The sequence below is a fragment of the Ruditapes philippinarum genome, unplaced genomic scaffold (assembly GCF_026571515.1).
Source record: "Ruditapes philippinarum isolate M1 unplaced genomic scaffold, ASM2657151v2 ctg1236_1_1_1_1, whole genome shotgun sequence".
In the NCBI taxonomy this organism is placed as follows: Eukaryota; Metazoa; Mollusca; class Bivalvia; order Venerida; family Veneridae; genus Ruditapes; species Ruditapes philippinarum.
Genome location: NW_026862350.1, coordinates 243226 through 262386, shown reverse-complemented (window position 1 = coordinate 262386; position 19161 = coordinate 243226). Strand labels below are relative to the sequence as shown.

At 30.2% G+C, this 19161-nt stretch overlaps 1 protein-coding gene across 2 annotated transcripts; it reads right to left on the bottom strand.

The window, feature by feature from the left end:
• Nucleotides 1-1796: 1796 nt before the first annotated feature.
• LOC132718794 (protein pelota-like) lies at nt 1797-18913 on the bottom strand. Of its 2 annotated transcripts, XR_009624142.1 has the most exons (13): nt 18739-18913; nt 15962-16054; nt 15201-15351; nt 14341-14431; nt 13083-13246; nt 11620-11680; nt 11313-11353; nt 10681-10801; nt 9844-9964; nt 9314-9385; nt 8280-8386; nt 3480-5496; nt 1797-3446 (listed from the first exon to the last, which is right to left on the bottom strand). XR_009624142.1 is itself a non-coding variant. In XM_060702526.1 (12 exons), exons 1-12 carry the CDS (start codon nt 18777-18779, stop codon nt 5420-5422), a joined length of 1140 nt encoding a protein of 379 aa, XP_060558509.1. In that variant the 5' UTR covers nt 18780-18913; the 3' UTR covers nt 1797-5419. The 2 variants fall into 2 exon arrangements, 1 of the variants encoding a protein (XP_060558509.1); XM_060702526.1 differs by having other exon boundaries at nt 1797-5496.
• Between the last annotated feature and the right edge of the window lie 248 nt (nt 18914-19161).

Below are 19161 nucleotides of genomic sequence, written 5' to 3'. Positions count from 1 at the left end.
GAGGTACTTTATGCCCGTCCCGCCCTGCAACCGTTTTACTCAACGAAACTGTGGGCCACTCGAGTATTGTGCATGTTCATGTTTTAACGTTTTGTTTGTTTATATCTTTTTTCTTCTTCTTTCTCGGTAGCGTAGGACACTTTTAAATGTCATAATTACAGTTTTTGAATGTTGTGATCTAATTTTTTGTCATTTAGTCAAATTGAGGTGATATTCAATCAAAACTACAAGTCGATATATGTGTTTGAGTTTTTTTTAACAGCAATTGCAATCATCGATTTTAGTTTATGAAATGGATATCAACTAGAGGCTTCAATAATTTACAGTGTATTCAGTATCCGATAACATTTTCTCATCTACTGATATTCAATGATAAACTTGAATATTATAAGCGTGATTAAGAAACTTAATAAATATCATAATCGTGGTTAAGAAACTTATTTATAATCGTGGTTAAGAAACTTAACTATCATAATCGTGGTTAAGAAACTTATATATCATAATCGTGGTTAAGAAACTTAAATATCATAATCGTGGTTAAGAAACATAAATTGCATAATCGTGGTTAAAAACATTTATATCATATTCGTGGTAAAGAAACTTAAATATCATATTCGTGGTAAAGAAACTTAAATGTCATATTCGTGGTAAAGAAACTTAAATATCATATTCGTGGTAAAGAATTTAGATATCGTAATCGTGGTTAAGAACTTAAATATCATAATCGTGGTTAAGAAAATTAAATATCATATTTGTGGAAAAGAAACTTAAATATCGTATAAGTGGTAAAGAAACTTAAATATCACAATCGTGATAGAGAAACCTAAATATCATATAAGTGGAAAAGAAACTTGAATATCATATATCGTGGTAAAGAAACTTAAATATCACAATCGTGATAGAGAAACCTAAATATCATAATCGTGGAAAAGAAACATGAATGTCATAATCGTGGTTTAGAAACTTAAATATCAGAATCGTGGTAAAGAAACTTAAATATCACAATCGTGATAGAGAAACCTAAATATCATCTAAGTGGAAGAGAAACTTGAATATCATATATGTGGTAAAGAAACTTAAATATCACAATCGTGATAGAGAAACCTAAATATCATAATCGTGGAAAAGAAACATGAATATCATAATCGTGGTTATGAAACTTAAATATCAGAATCGTGGTTAAGAAACTTAAATATCATAACTGTGGTTAAGAAACTAAAATATCATATTCGTGGTAAAGAAACTTAAATATCATATAAGTGGTAAAGAATATTCAATATCATAATGTGGTAAAATCGTGGTTAAGACTTGTAAGGCATTGGTGTATATTACAAGCGATACAATAATGTGTTTGTCATAACCATATTTAGAAAAGACATGTAAAAACAAATAAACAAATATATAAATTTAATTCAGGACGATGTGTGAAACAAACAAGAACTATCTGTTCCCCAAAATAACGAAACAGGCAAATTTTATAAAATAAATTGTAGATCTTCAGCCTTATATGTGATTTATTTTATCTCGGTGGAAATGACTCATAAAATGCTTGGAACATACGGATGAAAAATGCAGGCAGTTTTCTTCATACAGTTGTTAACCTGTGCATTAAACTTGAACAAAATATTCACTGATCTTTCGTGAAAGTGGATATAACGACATAAAACATATCAACATGTATATCTCTTCAATTTTGAATTAATAAAACAGTGATACATTAATATTCTCTTTACCAATTCAGAATAATAAAATAATGCATACCAAACTGCCAAATTACTATAATGGAAAACAACAAATTTTTGTTTCTTTCACATAATTTTATTGCACTGCTATATAATAGCTAAATGGACAATTGTCAGCAAAATATTTTCTTCAACAACTTAACAACAAACATAATAAATCTGCCAATATCAAAACACCATCATACTGTTTACCGGTTCAGTTTTTGAAGATATTACAACAACAACCAACAACAACAAAACATAGTACACTTTAAAGAAGCACGCCTCTAGGTTTCTGTCAATTTTCATGAAATTTTTAAAAATTGTTCTTACGAATAAAAATTTTATAAAGTATACAAAATAAGTGAAAATAAGTGATTTAATCTAAATGAAGACACTTCTATTCACAGAATTCCGAAAATTTATCAATATGGAAAACTTTTTTCTTAACCTGTTAGTAACAGGGAAAAAATTTTGTAGATTAAAATTGCAACTTCTGTCATTTTTTTTTTCAAAATACATTTTTAATGTTTCACCCGAATTATGAATACCTGTCCGTTTTGAAATTTATATAAGAATTTTTTCTTAGGTTTTAATTTTAGAGAGTTTTTATTGCTTATCAGGAGGCGTGCCACTTTAAATATATATGTTAGCTTTAAATAAAATGGGGAATACCTAGTTTCCTGAAATTTTCAACTTAGAAATTAAAATTAAGAAACAGTTGAAACCTTCTTTTATTTTTGGCATGAATAAAATTAATTTTATACAATCTTAACTATTACCAATTTCTTTAATTCAAATTATACATGTATATTGGAACAATTCCACAATTTAAGTTTTACATAACAAAAATCTTTCCCAAAAAACACAGTATATGTAACTCATAAAAATTTATCTTCAGGAATGCGATTCCATGGCAACACTGCCAAGGTAATGGCAATGATCATCATTATTTTCCACCTTTGCTTGTGAATTAATACCCCATATAGGTGACCCTCAGTCTTTTATTTTAGACATGAAAATCTATGAGGTGTTATTTCTTGTCTTTCTTTTTAAATAAAAATTATTTAAATATATTCAGGTAAAATCTTTATATCGCCTTTAAGAATTCAAACATTTGGATATTTCAATTCAGATAAAAAAAGACTTTGGCACTTTATTGGCTGTCTAATTTTTGTGGATGTGGCACTGAAGGTTCATGAACATAAATCATAAGTTGAACACACAACACTATTGTTTCTAAATATTATGTACTTAACTTTCTCAATCTGAAAGCTAGCTGATAAAACAGCTGGTCTTTTCACCAGTATAGAGCCAGGTCAGTTTGTATTTTCATTACATTCTCACCAGGGCCAGCTTTCACTAACGTTCTCCGAGACAAAATCTCTGTTGAGAAACATCTCAAGTGTTAAGAAAAACTCTGTGAAAGACAACCTGAGATTTTGAGACAATCTTAGGTTGAGAACTGTCTCAGTTTTATCTTCAGTATTGATAAAAAAACTGTAAATCAACAATGGACTATTCAATACAATATGAAGGAAAAGTCTTGTTTCAATTTTAGACCAATAAAATTGAAATAATAAATGTTCAAAGTTTTTTGTTTGTTTTGATGTTTCTCTGGATTTCATGCCAATTTTAAAACATTTTTGTTCATTATCCCTGCAATGATAGCCAAACAAATATAACACTCAACATAGGAGATCCACTGTCACAGAGAAATTACACCTCGGGAGAAATTACACCTCGGAAAAATTACACCTCAGAGAAATTATACCCTGGAGAAATTACACCTTGGAGAACGGAGAAATTACGCCTCAGAGAAATTATGGCTCAGAGAAATTATGGCTCAGAGAAATTATGGCTCAGAGAAATTATGGCTCAGAGAAATTACGCCTCAGCGAAATTATGCCTCAGAGAAATTATGGCTCAGAGAAATTACGCCTCAGCGAAATTATGGCTCAGAGAAATTACGCCTCAGCGAAATTATGCCTCAGAGAAATTATGGCTCAGAGAAATTACGCCTCAGAGAAATTACGCCTCAGAGAAATTACGCCTCGGGAGAAATTACGCCTTGGAGAAATTACGCCTTGGGAGAAATTACACCTCATCTGAGGATGAAACCAGCAACCCTCAGATAATTTATCCAATACTATGTCGGCAGACAGAGAAATACAGTTTAATTGAGCAAACTATAGTTGTGAGATTTACAATTGCCATGGTAATAAGAATTGTCAAAATAAGCAATATGGCAAACATCCTAACAAAAATGAACAAAATTATGCTAAAAATATCAGATAAATAAAGATCTAATTAATCAATGTGCATTAAGTATAGTATACAATTTCCAAGAAATAAAAATTTATCTTAACATCATAATCATAATTATTCCATAATAGTGAGAAAAAAAAACATTTAACTTAACATATTTTGCTTAACATATTTAACTTTTAACTTAACATATTTTACTAAACATATTTAACTTAACATTTTAAATAGAGAATATACATGTAATAACTATCAATATTCATGACAAAGCATTTAAAAATTTTGATACTATCAAATGAAAAGACACAGGTACTTCTTCAACTTTACATAATATCGATTTTCCTATTAAACAATGACTCAAACTAAAATCAATATGTAATATGCAAGAATAAGATTGGAATACTGGCTGACATTTTTTTGGGGTTGGATTTTAAGTCAGATCAACACTATATTGGTTTTTAAGATAATTTTCCAGCTTTACTGGTGGAGGAAGACCTCAGGTGCCCATCCAAGCAATATTTCCAGCACAAGCAGGCATCTGAATAGAACCAACATGGTTTAAAACCTAAATATACTGGCTGACAGAACAAACAGGACTATCTGATTAAAGCCAGATTTTCTGGTCTACACTGGCAGCCAATGCAAGAATCTTAAACTGAAACTTATTTTAATAAAGTTGTCTTCATAAAGGCTGATCTACAAAAGGTGTGACTGTATTTCCATTTGAATTTTTGAGATTCACACACTGAGAATAAATGCCTATGGCCGAATATATATTCAAACTAATATTTCAAACTAATATTACGATGAAAAATTATATCAACTATTTCTCATAACAATAAACAAAGGCATAAAAAACATTCAAATTGCTAAAAAAAATCTTGTTGAAAATTGCAGTGTAAATTTTATCAAGATATACACATCATTTCTTAAAATCTTCACATTGAGCTCAATACTAAATTCTTAAGGCAATAAACTCAAATTCTTGTAATGCAACTGTTTGCTGGGTAAAAAGGTAAATAATATTGCTGCAATAAACTTCAAAAAGAAAAAAAGACTTGAAAGAAAAAGTTTCAAAAATAGACAATTGATGTAAAAACATCTTAAAAGTATTACTTTCCTAAACTTGTATTTGAGATTATCACACTACACTTCGGACAAAATTGACAACTACATATTCTCATCAAGAATTTGAAAAGTGGAATCAGTTTTATTTTTAGAACACATTTTGATTAACCAATCAACATTAAACTTACATTACAACCAATCAGCATTGCTTTTATAATATCTTCTATCCAATCAGCATTACTCTTATGTTTTAATGAAAAAATCAATAACTTAGTATTCTGACCAGTCAGAAATCATCTTATATCTTAACCAATCAGCATTAACCTTACATACATTCCAACCAGTCAAAAGTTATCTTGTATTTATTAATCTTCCTCATCTGAATCCTCATCATCCATTGGAAATCTTAAAATGGCTGCTACACCAGATAATTGACCTAATTCTGGAAAGGGGAAAGGTAAAAAAATCAAAATCAGAAATGATTATTATGATTAAACTCTCTAAATTAAATTCTAACCATTAATGATGAAATTAATGATTAATATGAAATTTGGTGCCATCTGAAATATACCTGGAAATTACAGCAATTATTTTCAAATTTCCTTAAGCAAATGTAAATAAAGACAGTCTTTGTCTAAAGTAACATGAAATTTATTTATTTAATTATATTATTATTTCCTTTATATATTTCAACTAATAATGTATAATCCTTTCTTTAAGCATGTATTTTTTATGTCTATTATCAAATGGAAATACCAGTCAAGTATAATACACACAACTGATAGTCAAAGTTTAAAATTACTCAACAAAAAAGTGAATATACAATTTTTACTGAAATTCAAACTTAAAACATTTTCTTAAATTACGTCAACTAAGAACAATGGTTTCAGAAAACTTTCATTCTATATTATTACAGAATAAAAGCAAAATTTCAGGATATTTGCTATTGCTTTCATATACCCTCCCTTTAATCATAATTTAAGATCATGCAAAGTTGGAAAAAATATCAATTAAACAGTTTTCAATTTAGGGCTGGGAACGAATAAGGAATTTGATGTTCGAATATTCGTTTTCCATATTCGAATATATTCGAATATTCGTTTTTACAACATTTGTTCCAATATTTCTCTTTGACGTATACGTATCCGAAATTGATTGTGTCGAATACTGTACAATTTTAATATGTTTGCAATAATCGACGATTAAAAATACCTATATAACTACGTAAAAGTTTTTTATCTTATATACTGTAAATCGACGTAAATGTTTACTTTTGAAATAAATTCATAATTTGATTGCCTTTTGTTCAGTTAATCCGACTGCTGATAATTCGTCTAACGGTAGGTGAATCGCGTGACTTGATTGACAGTAATATAAATCACCGTTGCTTCTTAGCCCCCAAAACACATAATTTACATTGAAACTTAACTTGAATTAAATACATTATATATATAATTTTAGATAAGGTTTAAAATATTCTTCAGATACATTTAGCTATAACGCAGTAAATATCACACGGAGTCTTAGTTTCTACGGAATAAATATATTTTGTCAGAATATAGACACTGACCATGCTTACATAAAGCACCGATTAATACGTGTCGATTTTTTTCGTCTTCACAAAATTTAAGACAATTACTGATTAATCGGACAGATTATTGCACAGAAAACAATGTATAAGATAATTAAAATCGGAAATTTACATTATATTCTGTTCAACAGGTAAATTGCAAACTGTGAAACGGGTGCCCTTTTGATCAACTATAGACCCCAAAGTTTTCACAGTTAATTGGCGATCATCGTTGACACGTGTCATACAAACGTGTGAACAACTGGTCAAGTAAAGGTCAATGGTTTATTTGCTATCTTAATTGAAATTTTAAAGTAATTACAAAAAAACACGCTTTTTTTCGAATATTCGTACAGTAAACTTCACTTATAGCGAACACGGTTATAGCGAACTTCCGGTTATAAGGAACAATTTATTTTGGCCCGAATTTTGCCCTTCTTTATTTAATATAAAAATATACGGTTATAGCGAACACGGTTATAAGGAATTATCGCTTATAAGGAACTCATTTCTTAGTCCCAATTTAGTTAAAAGTGCATAAAATCACACTTTTATAACGAACTCCAAATATCGGCTATTCGTAAATATATCCTGCATTTTCAACTTTCGTTTTCATTGGCACGGAATAAAACACGCGGAATGTACCGTTTATTACTGTATGTACAATGTAATTCAATGAAAATGAATTTTAATAGAAGTATGTAATAGTTTTCTATTTAGGATATTTTTAGCTTGAGTTCATGTCACAAAGATAAAACGGTAATTCCCTTTATTCTATAATTTCTTTTCTTTAATAGTTTTGCTCGAGTAAAATAATTATCGGTTTTCAACATAATCATGCATGCTTTAGAAAACTACAAAGTATGCAAAAGAAATCTATATATTTCGTTAGTTAAAGTCACCCTTAAAATATAATAGAAGATATTCAATATAAAAGGAATAAAAATAATGGAAAATCTTGTTTATTCTTATTCATTGAAAGAAAACGAAAAGCACTGAGTTAAGAAACAAAATATGATGTTTTATGAAAAATTGAGAAAGGGAGTAAAACTAAAACTGAAATAGCAAAGGATTTTCAAATTCCAAAATGTACGCTCTCGGGTATTGTGTCTAAAAAAAATAAATGACTAATTATTCTTAATCAAATGCTCTTAAAAATGGCGGACAATGTTTAACAATCAGTTCGTTATATGTAAATCTGTTCGCTATAAAAACTCCTGATACAAGGAACTAATTCGCTATATGCTTACAAGGAACTCCGGATATAAGGAACAGATTTTGAATGTCCCAATGAGTTCGTTATAAGCGGAGTTTACTGTATTCGTTTTTCAATGTTCGAATATTCGGTAGTGTTTCGAATATTCGAATATAATTCCCGGCTCTAGTTTTCATTCTACCTATAATTGAGCCGCGTCTTGACAAAACCAGCATATTGCTTTTGCGACCAGCATGGATCCAGACTAGTCTGCACATCCGCACAGTCTGATCAGGATCCATGCTGTTCGCTTACAAACCTTTTAACAAGTAAAGAAACTGATACTGGTCGCAAATGCATTACATTGGTTTTGTCATGGCGCGGCTCATATGTCTATATCAAAACAGTAGCAAACATTGTTTAATTGGAATTTCTCAGATAATTTCTGTTATAAACTTACGTTCCCCAGATACATGTAAACTAGAGAATATCTTCACATCACCCCCAGCTTCTCTAACTGTATCTACAAGTCTTACGTAACGTTTACGTGCCTTCAAATCCATCGATCTGTAATTTGATCAAAGTCCAATTAGATAACGATAAAAAAAATTCAATATAACCCTGCTTAATTTTTGTAATGTATTAAACTTTTTTTGTATTTAAAATGTCTTCAAATTACAAATAGAAAGTATAGTCTAAATTTATATCACATACCTGAACCATGTTAGGCATGTCTATAAAAATTATTCTTTTTCACTTTAAACAGTCTTCATTTTGGGTATGATATAAATAGAATATTATAAATGTATTTGTGTTGGTTCATTACTAAATTTATTGAACTTGGTGAATAAAGTAATATTATGCTGGCAAAGGCTAGCATAATATAACTTTATTTATCTCCTTCAATAAATTCAGTTTTGAATCTACACTCATTTAATATCCTCTATATTTATTTATACATGCAATTTATTATACATGTTTTACATGCAACTAATTTTACTTGCATCAAATACTTAAAATATGTTGAACTGCATTGGTAACAAATCCTTCAAAAAATTATATATGTAATTCATAATGGTTTATCAGATGGTTTAAAAACCATTCATACTACGTTTTGAGAATGTATCATGAGACACCCCGCTGTATGAGCTCTTATTTGTATAGTCCCTTAGAAAGTCTCATGAAATTCAAATCTGTAGAATGAATACCACTAATGTATCAGGCATCTAATCCGTAAGGTTACGGTTGCTTATTTCAAGTTACCTGCCCTTGATTTAAGCAGGTTTGAATCCCAAAGGAAGACTAGATCCAGCTAGCATATAGGCCGATAATTGTATTTATAGCTGAATTGATTTGAGCTGGGTATCTATTTTTCTTCCTCTAGCAGAAAAATGGAAAACTTGTAATTTGGTTGTTTAGGCCTTTATCACAATTTAAGCAACAAAAGAATATCACGTAATAATTAATCTAATATCAAATATTAAACAACCCTACCTAAATAATTCATCAGAGATGAGCAATACTTCAACACCCTGTTGCTCTGCAGCTTTCTCCACTGGCTTTATCCTATATACAATAAAATAAGATTAAAAATTTAACATAAATAGTATCTTTTATAAACACATGAGACAGGAATTATCACAAAACCAGATATTCACTTTCAAAAGTAATGCAATTGTAATTAATCATAAACTAGATTAGCAATATCACTCTGAATCACCATACTGCTATTCCCAGTTAAAGCAGATATACATTCATTAAGCACATTACAAATAAGAATGTTTTTACCTAATTTGATCAAGGGGAACATATTAAAGAATAAACATGCATATATACATGTATTTACAAATCAACAATATTTAATATTTGTAATAAAGAATTTTTTTTTATAATTCCATCTTACCTTAATCAGTAAAAACTTCAAACTTATTTATGTATTTATTTTTGACTGCCCAAGTCTTCAAGGTGAAACATTTGAATTTAACAACTACTACATGTTTGTTTTTTTGTTTGTTTAAACTTACCCATAAAATGCACGAGACGGATCATTTTGCAACATTTGATAAAAGTCATCTAATGCTTTGACTTCACTTGTAGCTTTGGTATCTGTTAGTTTAGAAGTTATCGTCGGATCTTGTAACACCTCTGAAACAGGTAATAACAAGACAGTTAGACTTTGTCCAAATAATCATCATATAGTAAAAGAACTCATGTACACATGAGTTCTTCTTAATACAAAAATATGTCCGTGGTCTACCTTTTATAACTGATATTTTACACTTAACTATGTATTTGTATACACTTCAAATTAAGATTAATTATTCTCACACTAGATAAGGTATTTAATACACTTGATGCCATGTATCAGCACTTAAACTGTATTACTCATTAATTTACATCTATGCTCTAGATTACTTAGGTCATACATTGACTTTTCAGCATTAAGGTAAAAGAGAACTTAAAGATGCATTAACTTTGGATAAGATAAGTAGTTATCTTAAAGATATCCAATGACTCTGACCTACGATGATGAATGGGAAAACTATTAATGATGAGTACCTTGAACACTTTGAAAATGTGATGAATGAAAACTATAAACTTTGGACTCTTGAATATGCATTTATACTCATTTTAAACCTGATTTCTTTTCTTTACAAAATGAACATATTTTCAAATCTGTATTGCTTATAATTTATTTGTAAACAATGCTGCACATAGCAAATGTTACATACATACAATTTACAAAAAAATCCATCTACTGTACCCGGAAATCTTTCTGATCCAAAATTTTCTGCTGGTCCAAAAGAGCTCATAACAGACAGGTTTCAATGTATATCAAAAAACAGTAATGATGAACTCACCTTTTAGAGAGTGTTTAAATCCAGATGAGGAATGACACATGACAAACTTTGACTTATTGTCTAATAACACTTTATAGTCTAACTTTAATGCTTGTTGAAACATATATTCCATAAACTGGTCCTGCAAAAGTAAGTTTATAAATTAACAAACTGATTTGAAATGTCTCATAATACTCCATATGTTATATTTTTCCATAAAATTTTAAAGTCGCAGAATTTGAGTAAAAAAACAACACATGTTCAAAATCAAACATGCAATGTGCTCAAAATTTCTCAGTATACTCACATTTTCTTGATAAAGAGATAATTTGGAATCAAAGGTCCTACTGACCCTTGACTTTTGATCTAAATATGATCATTATGGCAGACCTTATCACATAGTCATAAGAATATCAAGTTCTAATGTAGCAATTTGAATTTATTAACCATTATAAAAAATTATCAAAAAGTTAAAATAGGTAATTGAGATTTGACCTTTGACCTTTGGTCTTTACATGTATAAGTTTCATGGGAGGGAGGGGGGGCTAAGACTGACTATAATATCTTGTATGTATACCTGATACAAATTTGCCTGTTAATTCAAATTGTTAAGTCTACTGCAAACCAAATTATATAGAAATATATGTACTTACTTTTACAAACCCAGGACTAGCAACTAAAACACACTTCACAACTGAAAAGAGTAAAGGAAAATTCATCAATGATTTCCTGCATGTACCATTCACTTTTAAGTCAATTTACTACAATATTTATTTCATACAAGCATGTTGAAAGTATTCCGTTTAAAATTCAAACATTAAATTTTGCAGCAGATATATAATATTGCTCATATACAAGTAACTTTAAGAAGGAAATTTGCTCCATATAAAAATCAACAATTAAGTAATTATTCTTAGGAATAAGAATTACAAAATGTACAACAAGATATAATAAACTTACTATCAAAATTAACATGTCTTATAATGGCCTGTAATATTTGGTCATAAAATCTTGTGAGGCCCTGAAAAAAAATCAAAGCATTTTGAACAAAACGATTCCTTGTTAACATATTATTGTTCAAGTAAAAAGTTAAATTGAAAATTATTACATTAAAAGAAATGTTAACAAAAAGTGAAAACAATATCTTCTTTTCTTATTCAAGTCATCACAAAATGTAAGTTTATCAAGGTATGGTTAATCTTTGAATGTTAAAAACGTTTTCTACATATCTTTTTGAGTTGAAATTTAATCCTTGCTATTCTAAATATCTTAAACTTGTCCATCTTTGAATCTGAACAAAAGACATCCGCGATAGTTCAGTTGGTTAGACCACTGACTGTCACTCCTGAGGTTCCGGGTTCGATCCTGGGTAACACCCTTGGGATTTTTCAGAAACACTTTCAGTGTTTCCCACCTAACTAGAGGTTTACTGGTACGAAACCCTGGTAATCCTCGCATATATCAGTGCTATACACTGGGCATGTAAAAGAACCAAGGAATCTATTCAATAAGAGCTAGTGACTTGTTCTCGGATTCCCTTGTATCTCATAGCTGTCTCTAGAGTCTGCTGAGGTAAGGACCTTACTGGAAATAAGTGCTTGCACTTTCGTAGGTTATCCTTGACTGCCCGGTCAAAATAAAATCAAATCAAATCCATCATTTTTTTGTGAAATTTTCAAAATATTTACTGACTGAATAGTGTGCAATGCAGACGATGAACAGACAGCACAGATCACAGTCTGCACTGATTGCATGGGTAGTGGTTACCAGCAAGCTGCTAAAGGTTGAGTCACATAGACATTCTAAAAGTCATAAATGTAGTAATGGGTTTATGATGGTAGAGGAAGGACTCCATATATCCCTCTAGGCATAATTTTAGGCAATAGGTGTGTGTCAATGTGCAACTACATGTACCTAGATACTCCCATTCTTTCTGAAGTAGCCAAGATATTGTCCAGACTCCACTAATGTAAGTATGCAATGTCCCTGGTGGGAATCAAACCCAAACAAATGTGGGGCAAGTAATTTTAAGTTAACTACTTAAACAACTTATCCAAAAAAGTCCTCTCATAATATTAGTAATATACAGATTTGTCTAAATTCTAACATTAAATAAATCAGGGCTTCTGTTAGTGGAATTTTGGGTGTAATTTTCTCATTGAATTGGGCTTGTGACTTCCAAAATATAACCCTTTTGCTTCTTTACCTATAAAATGTGACTTCCAATACAAGACATTTTGCAGTCTCTGACATCCAAATTTTGGAACTAAGTGGAAACCCTGGTACATGTGTCTATATAAACATAAATCCTCTCACAGTATCAGTAATATCCACGTTTGTCAATCATTAACTTCACTGTTTATGATTAACGTTAAATACAAGTACTTGTGCAGATAAAAACACATTAAGACAATGAAACTTACTTTGTCATGTTGTGAGCAACTACCTTTCCTTTTTCTGGGTATATTAGTTTCTAATTTGGCTCGGACTAGGGTCATGTTAGGTGTAATCAAACATACATGAGCCAAGCCCTCCTGCATCACTATAGCAGCCAAATCTGCATGTTGTGTCGGGTCACACGCTAATTCTGTAATACAAACAATATACAGTAAAACCTGTGAACAAAGGCAATCCAAAGGAGAGACCAAACATGACCTTTATAGAGAAGTGGTCTTTATTTGGAGCTTATTCTGTTCTATCTAACTACTGATGACTTGTTGAAGAGTGGTCTTAATTGACAGGAAGGTCTTTATTTGAAGGTGGTCTTTAACACAAGTTCAACTGTGTTTAGTAAACCATATTCTAATGTTTACATGTGTATTATAAAAAAAACTCCCTCATCATCTTTCAGTTTATGTATTAAATAGAGTTTTTAATACATACACATATAAACAAACATTAGAATATGGTTCACTTAATATGCAATGTCCATTTCTAACAGAGGGAACAATGCCAAACTTTATGAGAATGGCACTTTAAATGTGATACAGACATTTGAATGGCGCTCATTATGTGGCATAATTATAGTGATATAAAATAAACAGTTTCCTAAGATGTTTTTATTGAGATGAGCAACATTGCTGCAAAGAAAGTGTAAATTCTATCACAACTTTTACGAGATCAGTAATAAACTTTTAATTTAGTTAACCTAACCACATAACTATTTACGAGATGTCACATGTGTACTGTAAGTGCCAGACAAGGGCAAATGAACCCTCATCAAGCTTAGAATATGTAACCTGTACATCATATAACATTTGCATAATTAGAAAAACTTGCCAAGGCAATAAAACTTTAGCTGCCACTCATTAAAGCAGCATACCTCCAGATTCATGCTAATTTTCGTGAAAATTTTGAAAATGTACTTAAAAGTAAAATATTGTGAAATGAACAAATCAAGTAATTTACACATTGTAAACAGCACTTATTATCCCAGTAAATTACCAAAAAGAGTTCAAAATATACAACAATAGCCCTTACTGCGTTAGTAACACTTAGAAAGATGGTGAAAAATACTGCAAAATCACTCTATAACATGTAAATCATAACTTAAATCTTGAATCTTTTCTTAAAATTTTAGTTCATTTTTCACAAGTTTGATTTTCTTGTAATCTGGAGGCATGCAGCTTTAATGAAGAAATTTTGTAAATAATTTTGTATGGAATATTTTCATATATTTACCTATTCTATCTAATGCAATACTATCCCATTCATGTTTGCCAAGTGTAAATTTTCTGTTCATTTCAAGATCCAGTGTGTGATAAGCTCCCATCTGCAAGCATGTATATATGATTAGTTACATAAATAACAAGGAATTAATTATTTAATACTTTTAATTTTTTGTTCTGATTTACTTAAAACACATCAAAATATGTTTTTATGTGTATGTATGGATACTGCAGGTGTTGGGCCTATGCAATTGGAAAAAACTGCATATAAAAGCAATATCGCCTTCCAAAAATAAGGCTCTCCAAAAACATTTGGTCAAATCATATATCATTAGGAAACGAGGACCAAAAAGATATAATTTAGTTATCAAGTTTTTTTTAACACTGCAATGTCATGAATTCATGATGAAAGTCAATTAACAGTACAGAACACACACAGCTAAAAGTCTTTCTCAGAAAGAAAAAATGTTGTTTTCAGATCTTCCTGTTCCAATATAATTGACTTAACTTAGGTGGCAATGTTGCTACAACCTTCTATTTACTTAAAATCATAGACATACAATATCTTTTAAAGAACTTTAGGCTGTTTTGCCATTTAGGCGACTCATTGTGCTTATTTCTAACACAGATGGGCATCACAGTAGAACCATCAACCTTTCATCAGCTAGCGAAATAGATTCTTCACATGAAAGAATAAGCAATGTTGAGTCTGAAGGCAAATGACTTGAAACCTTAACCACTATGCCACAGAGGTGAACACATTGAGTGTACTACTTTATAATTCTTACTACTTCAAGTAATAGATAACAGTGCACAGCCAGAGTTCCTATGATTCACACAACTTTAATATAACATTAAAGATATATAGTTTACCTTCACATATTGATTCTCTTCAATATTTCTACCTCTTACTCTAAGAACACATCCTTGTGTATCAAAATCTATTGCTTCTATCCTGATTGTAAGTGTTGTCCTAACTTTATTAACACTAACACTTCCCGTGGCAGATTCATTTTGTACCTTCCTGCAACAGATCATAGGTTTATACAGAATTTATTTTACTTGTAGTTTGATGGTGTAGGAAGCTATATGCCAGGGCTTACATTAGTGGAAGTTTGAAAATCATTTACTTCTTGATTTTGACTTCCAATATATCATGCTTTTCCTTCTTTTCTTATATACTGTGACTACAAATGTTGGACATTTAGCACTGCCTTACTTCAAAATTTTGGAATTTAATGGAAGCGCTGATGAGCTATAGGCACACTCTCGAATCTGTTCCTGGAACTAATAAGTACTCAGTAATAAGTGTAAAGCTTCTTGCTCAAGGAAACAATGGCAGATTATTAATCACTGTGACATGGTCAATCAAACACAATTATATCAATTTAATGACTGAATAACTAATTTCTGTATAAAAGTTAAACAGATAATCACATCTCTTTCTTCTTATTGATATGCTAAACAATGGTTACTTCATGTTTTGTATGTTAAATAACAATAGAAAAGCACCATATATGATGCATGCTAACACTCATCTGTTAAGAGCAAGTACATGTGTTCCAAGTTCCGTGTAGATACCTTTTAAAATAAAGTCTATAATAATACTTTTCTTTTAAGTTTTTAAACCTCACCTAATGGTGGTTGATCTCAATGTGTCATCAACACACACAAGGTTATAGGCATGCCACATATCTTCTGCCTCTTCCGGGACCAGGGTCACACATCTTTAATTACAAAATAAAATCATATTTTATTAAATATGTTTACAATGTATACATGGTAACAAGTTAACAACAGAAAGCACATTGGCAAATCCCTGAAAAAAAGAATAAGACTTTCTTTTAATTAAGACTAAGTCATAGAATAAATGTCACATTTCCAGAAAAATCAAAGAAAAAACAGAAATTTCTTAGATGTGTATTTATGATATGATTATCATATTAAGCCAAGTCAAGTATTAGAAAATTTTAATTGAAATAGTGTAGGGAAATCAAAATTACCATGTGACCATAATTTGCAATTGGAAGCTGCTACAAATGTAGCAGTAAGGGCCAGTACTTCTAGCCAAAAGTCCTAGCCATATGTGACTTTTGTGAGTCACGTACGTCTAGCCTCTTCGCAATGTTGAGGCTAGCCGTAAAGCATTTATTCAATAATAAATTTATGCAATGATGAAGTCAGTAACTTGCATGTCTTATTAAATTTTTACAGAATGAACATATATTTGTTATGAAAATAATTTTGTGTTATTTACAAAATACAAGTGATAATAATTAAAAATACATCGTCATCATCTAACTGCTGCTGGAAATTGACCTATGGACATTAATCATTAATCATAATGTCAATTGAAGTTTGTTCATCAATTGTGAAATACAGGTGCACTGCATCTTTCAATGTCTAACAAACAATCAGCTTGAAATTTTCCATGCCTGCTAATAGTGTTTGAGATAAAAAATTTAATACAATGTACAATAGTGAATACATTGATTACATTGAGCTATATTGCCCATAGAAATGATTTAATAATGTTTCAGTTTATTTCTCTTCGTATTTTCACACAGACTTTAATTACTAAAGTCTGTGATTTCCAGAAGAATTTTTTTTTCTGATTATCAAGCGCTATAGAATAATAGATTAATATATACCTAAGTACTTTGATTGATAAAGTTTTCATGATATTCAATAAAATTTTCATTTAAAAACACAAGTTTGCATATTCATTATTGTGTAAGGTTATTCATTTTTTAAAAATGTCGTACGGCTATCCTCAACTAACAGTTTGTATTTATATGCTAGACGTGCTGGCCCAACGTACAGCTAGATCTTTTGGCTAGCACTGCCTTTGCAAGTAGTGTTAACTTAATGAATTTATGCCAACAAATTATATTTAAAAAATAATTTGTAACCAAAGTAATAAGTGAAACACTTATACAGGGCTCACACTGGCTCAAATAAATTAATAGCCAATTTTTATTTATTTTATTTTAGCAACAACATAGATCACAGTTACATAATAAGATATAATAATTTCAACTTAAAAAAATAATAGCCAAAAGTTCAGCGGACTATTCACGAATTAGCGATTAACAACATAAGCAGTTGATTAAATAAACATTACATTTATATCTTTCAGTTTTATAGGGATTCTCAAATAAACTGATACATTTGTGTATATTGATAACTACCTTTTTTTAAATAGAACCACTTTAATTGTAATATTATAGAACAGAATAAAAACTTTATAATTAGTATGATTACTGTATAACAATAATATTAAAGATTCATTAAAACTTTACATAATGCTGTTATCAGACAACTTTTTTTGTTTGTTCTAATCAAATTTTGTCAGCTATAACCACTGTCAATTTCCACATTTCACACAGAACTGGAGTAGATCTAGGTCATATTAGCCTATTGAAATAACACAAGTTTGCAAACTCATTCACAGAATGCTGCCTTTTTTCTGAATAATTTACTGAAAAATATCATCATCACCAATGTAATACAAATTTTCTGCCATAGTAGCGTAGTAAAGATTTTTAAACAAAACATAGCTTATTTCACCTTTAAATAAATATCAAAATTATCGGTGTCGCGAAAATATGTGACAAATCGGATTTTTCCTGTTTTCTGAAGAAATATTCACAATTTTGGTTGTTTTGCAAATAGTGGTTTGGAAGTTAATACTTTTTAAATATTTTACCATTGTTTTCCACTGGCGATTTAGTCAAGTAGCTAAAAACTAAAAAAATCAAAATTTGCAATTACTGCAATTCACGGTAAATTTTGGGTATTAAAGTCAATATCCAGTTAATCAATTTTAAAACAATTTTTGTGGCTAATTGACAGATATTTGATGGTTATTATAAATGCTGGACAATATCTTTAAAGTACTTATACAATTATACATCGCAGCACGTGGCACTTGATTAAATGCACCCGCTGGTGTTAATTGGGTATACTGCATTCATTATCGATTTTTACACTGTTGTAATTAAAAAATAATCGCCAGATTTTGTAGCCAAAAAGGGAAAATAATCGCCAATCTTATAAAATAATCGCAAATGGCGACTCTGGCGACCAACAGCGTGAGCCCTGCTTATAAACTATAAATAACAAACTTGCAGAGAAAACTAATTAACTGGCTCAAAATCTTTCCTAGAGCAGTGCCAGTGGTTACTTTTCAGTTACATGACTGGCTTTGAGAATATATGTATAACTATAAGCTAAATTATTTTAAACAAACTATGATATAGCCTTAATTTGCTGGAACTGAAATTGCAAGCAAGACCATTCAAACAATATACTATAATAAATTTGTTCAAAAGGCCCTGAACATTGCGAGTCAAAAAAACCTTGTGAACAGGTGAAATACAGTTTAACTATGTAACATTTCAGATCTTACCCCTGTCCGTTTTTATCAATATCTCTACTAACAAGCTTCATGTTTAGGTCATCCTTTCATTCATGACAAGAGAAGAACAGTTTTAATGGATATGTAACCCTATGCCGTATGTGACAACATGGTGATGAAATAATTTTGACTTCAACATCCGGGCTACTAAAAATGTGTACAGCCGAATTCAGTTTGTTAAATATAATTTGATTGGTTGATATTCTTTTTATTCTTTTACACGGAAATGGAAAATGAAAGTGAATCGTTAACCCGGAAATTTCTCGGATAACGAAAATGATATCAATGGTTTATTGCTAAAATTCATTGTATACATTCTCATCCGTGTAAAACGGAATTTTATTTCAAAATTAAATTCCTTGTGGTAAATTATAGATTTATTTCAATTTGAATACCAGTATGGTTTTGAAAAAT

Excerpts from the sequence above, each read along its gene's own strand:
- LOC132718794 (XM_060702526.1), bottom strand. The coding sequence starts at position 18,779 with ATGAAGCTTGTTAGTAGAGATATTGATAAAAACGGACAGGG. Across the intron at positions 13,247-14,340 it reads TATTGCATTAGATAGAATAG|AATTAGCGTGTGACCCGACA; the intron begins GTAAATATATGA and ends TTTGTATTACAG. Across the intron at positions 11,354-11,619 it reads AAGACATGTTAATTTTGATA|TTGTGAAGTGTGTTTTAGTT; the intron begins GTAAGTTTATTA and ends TACTCTTTTCAG.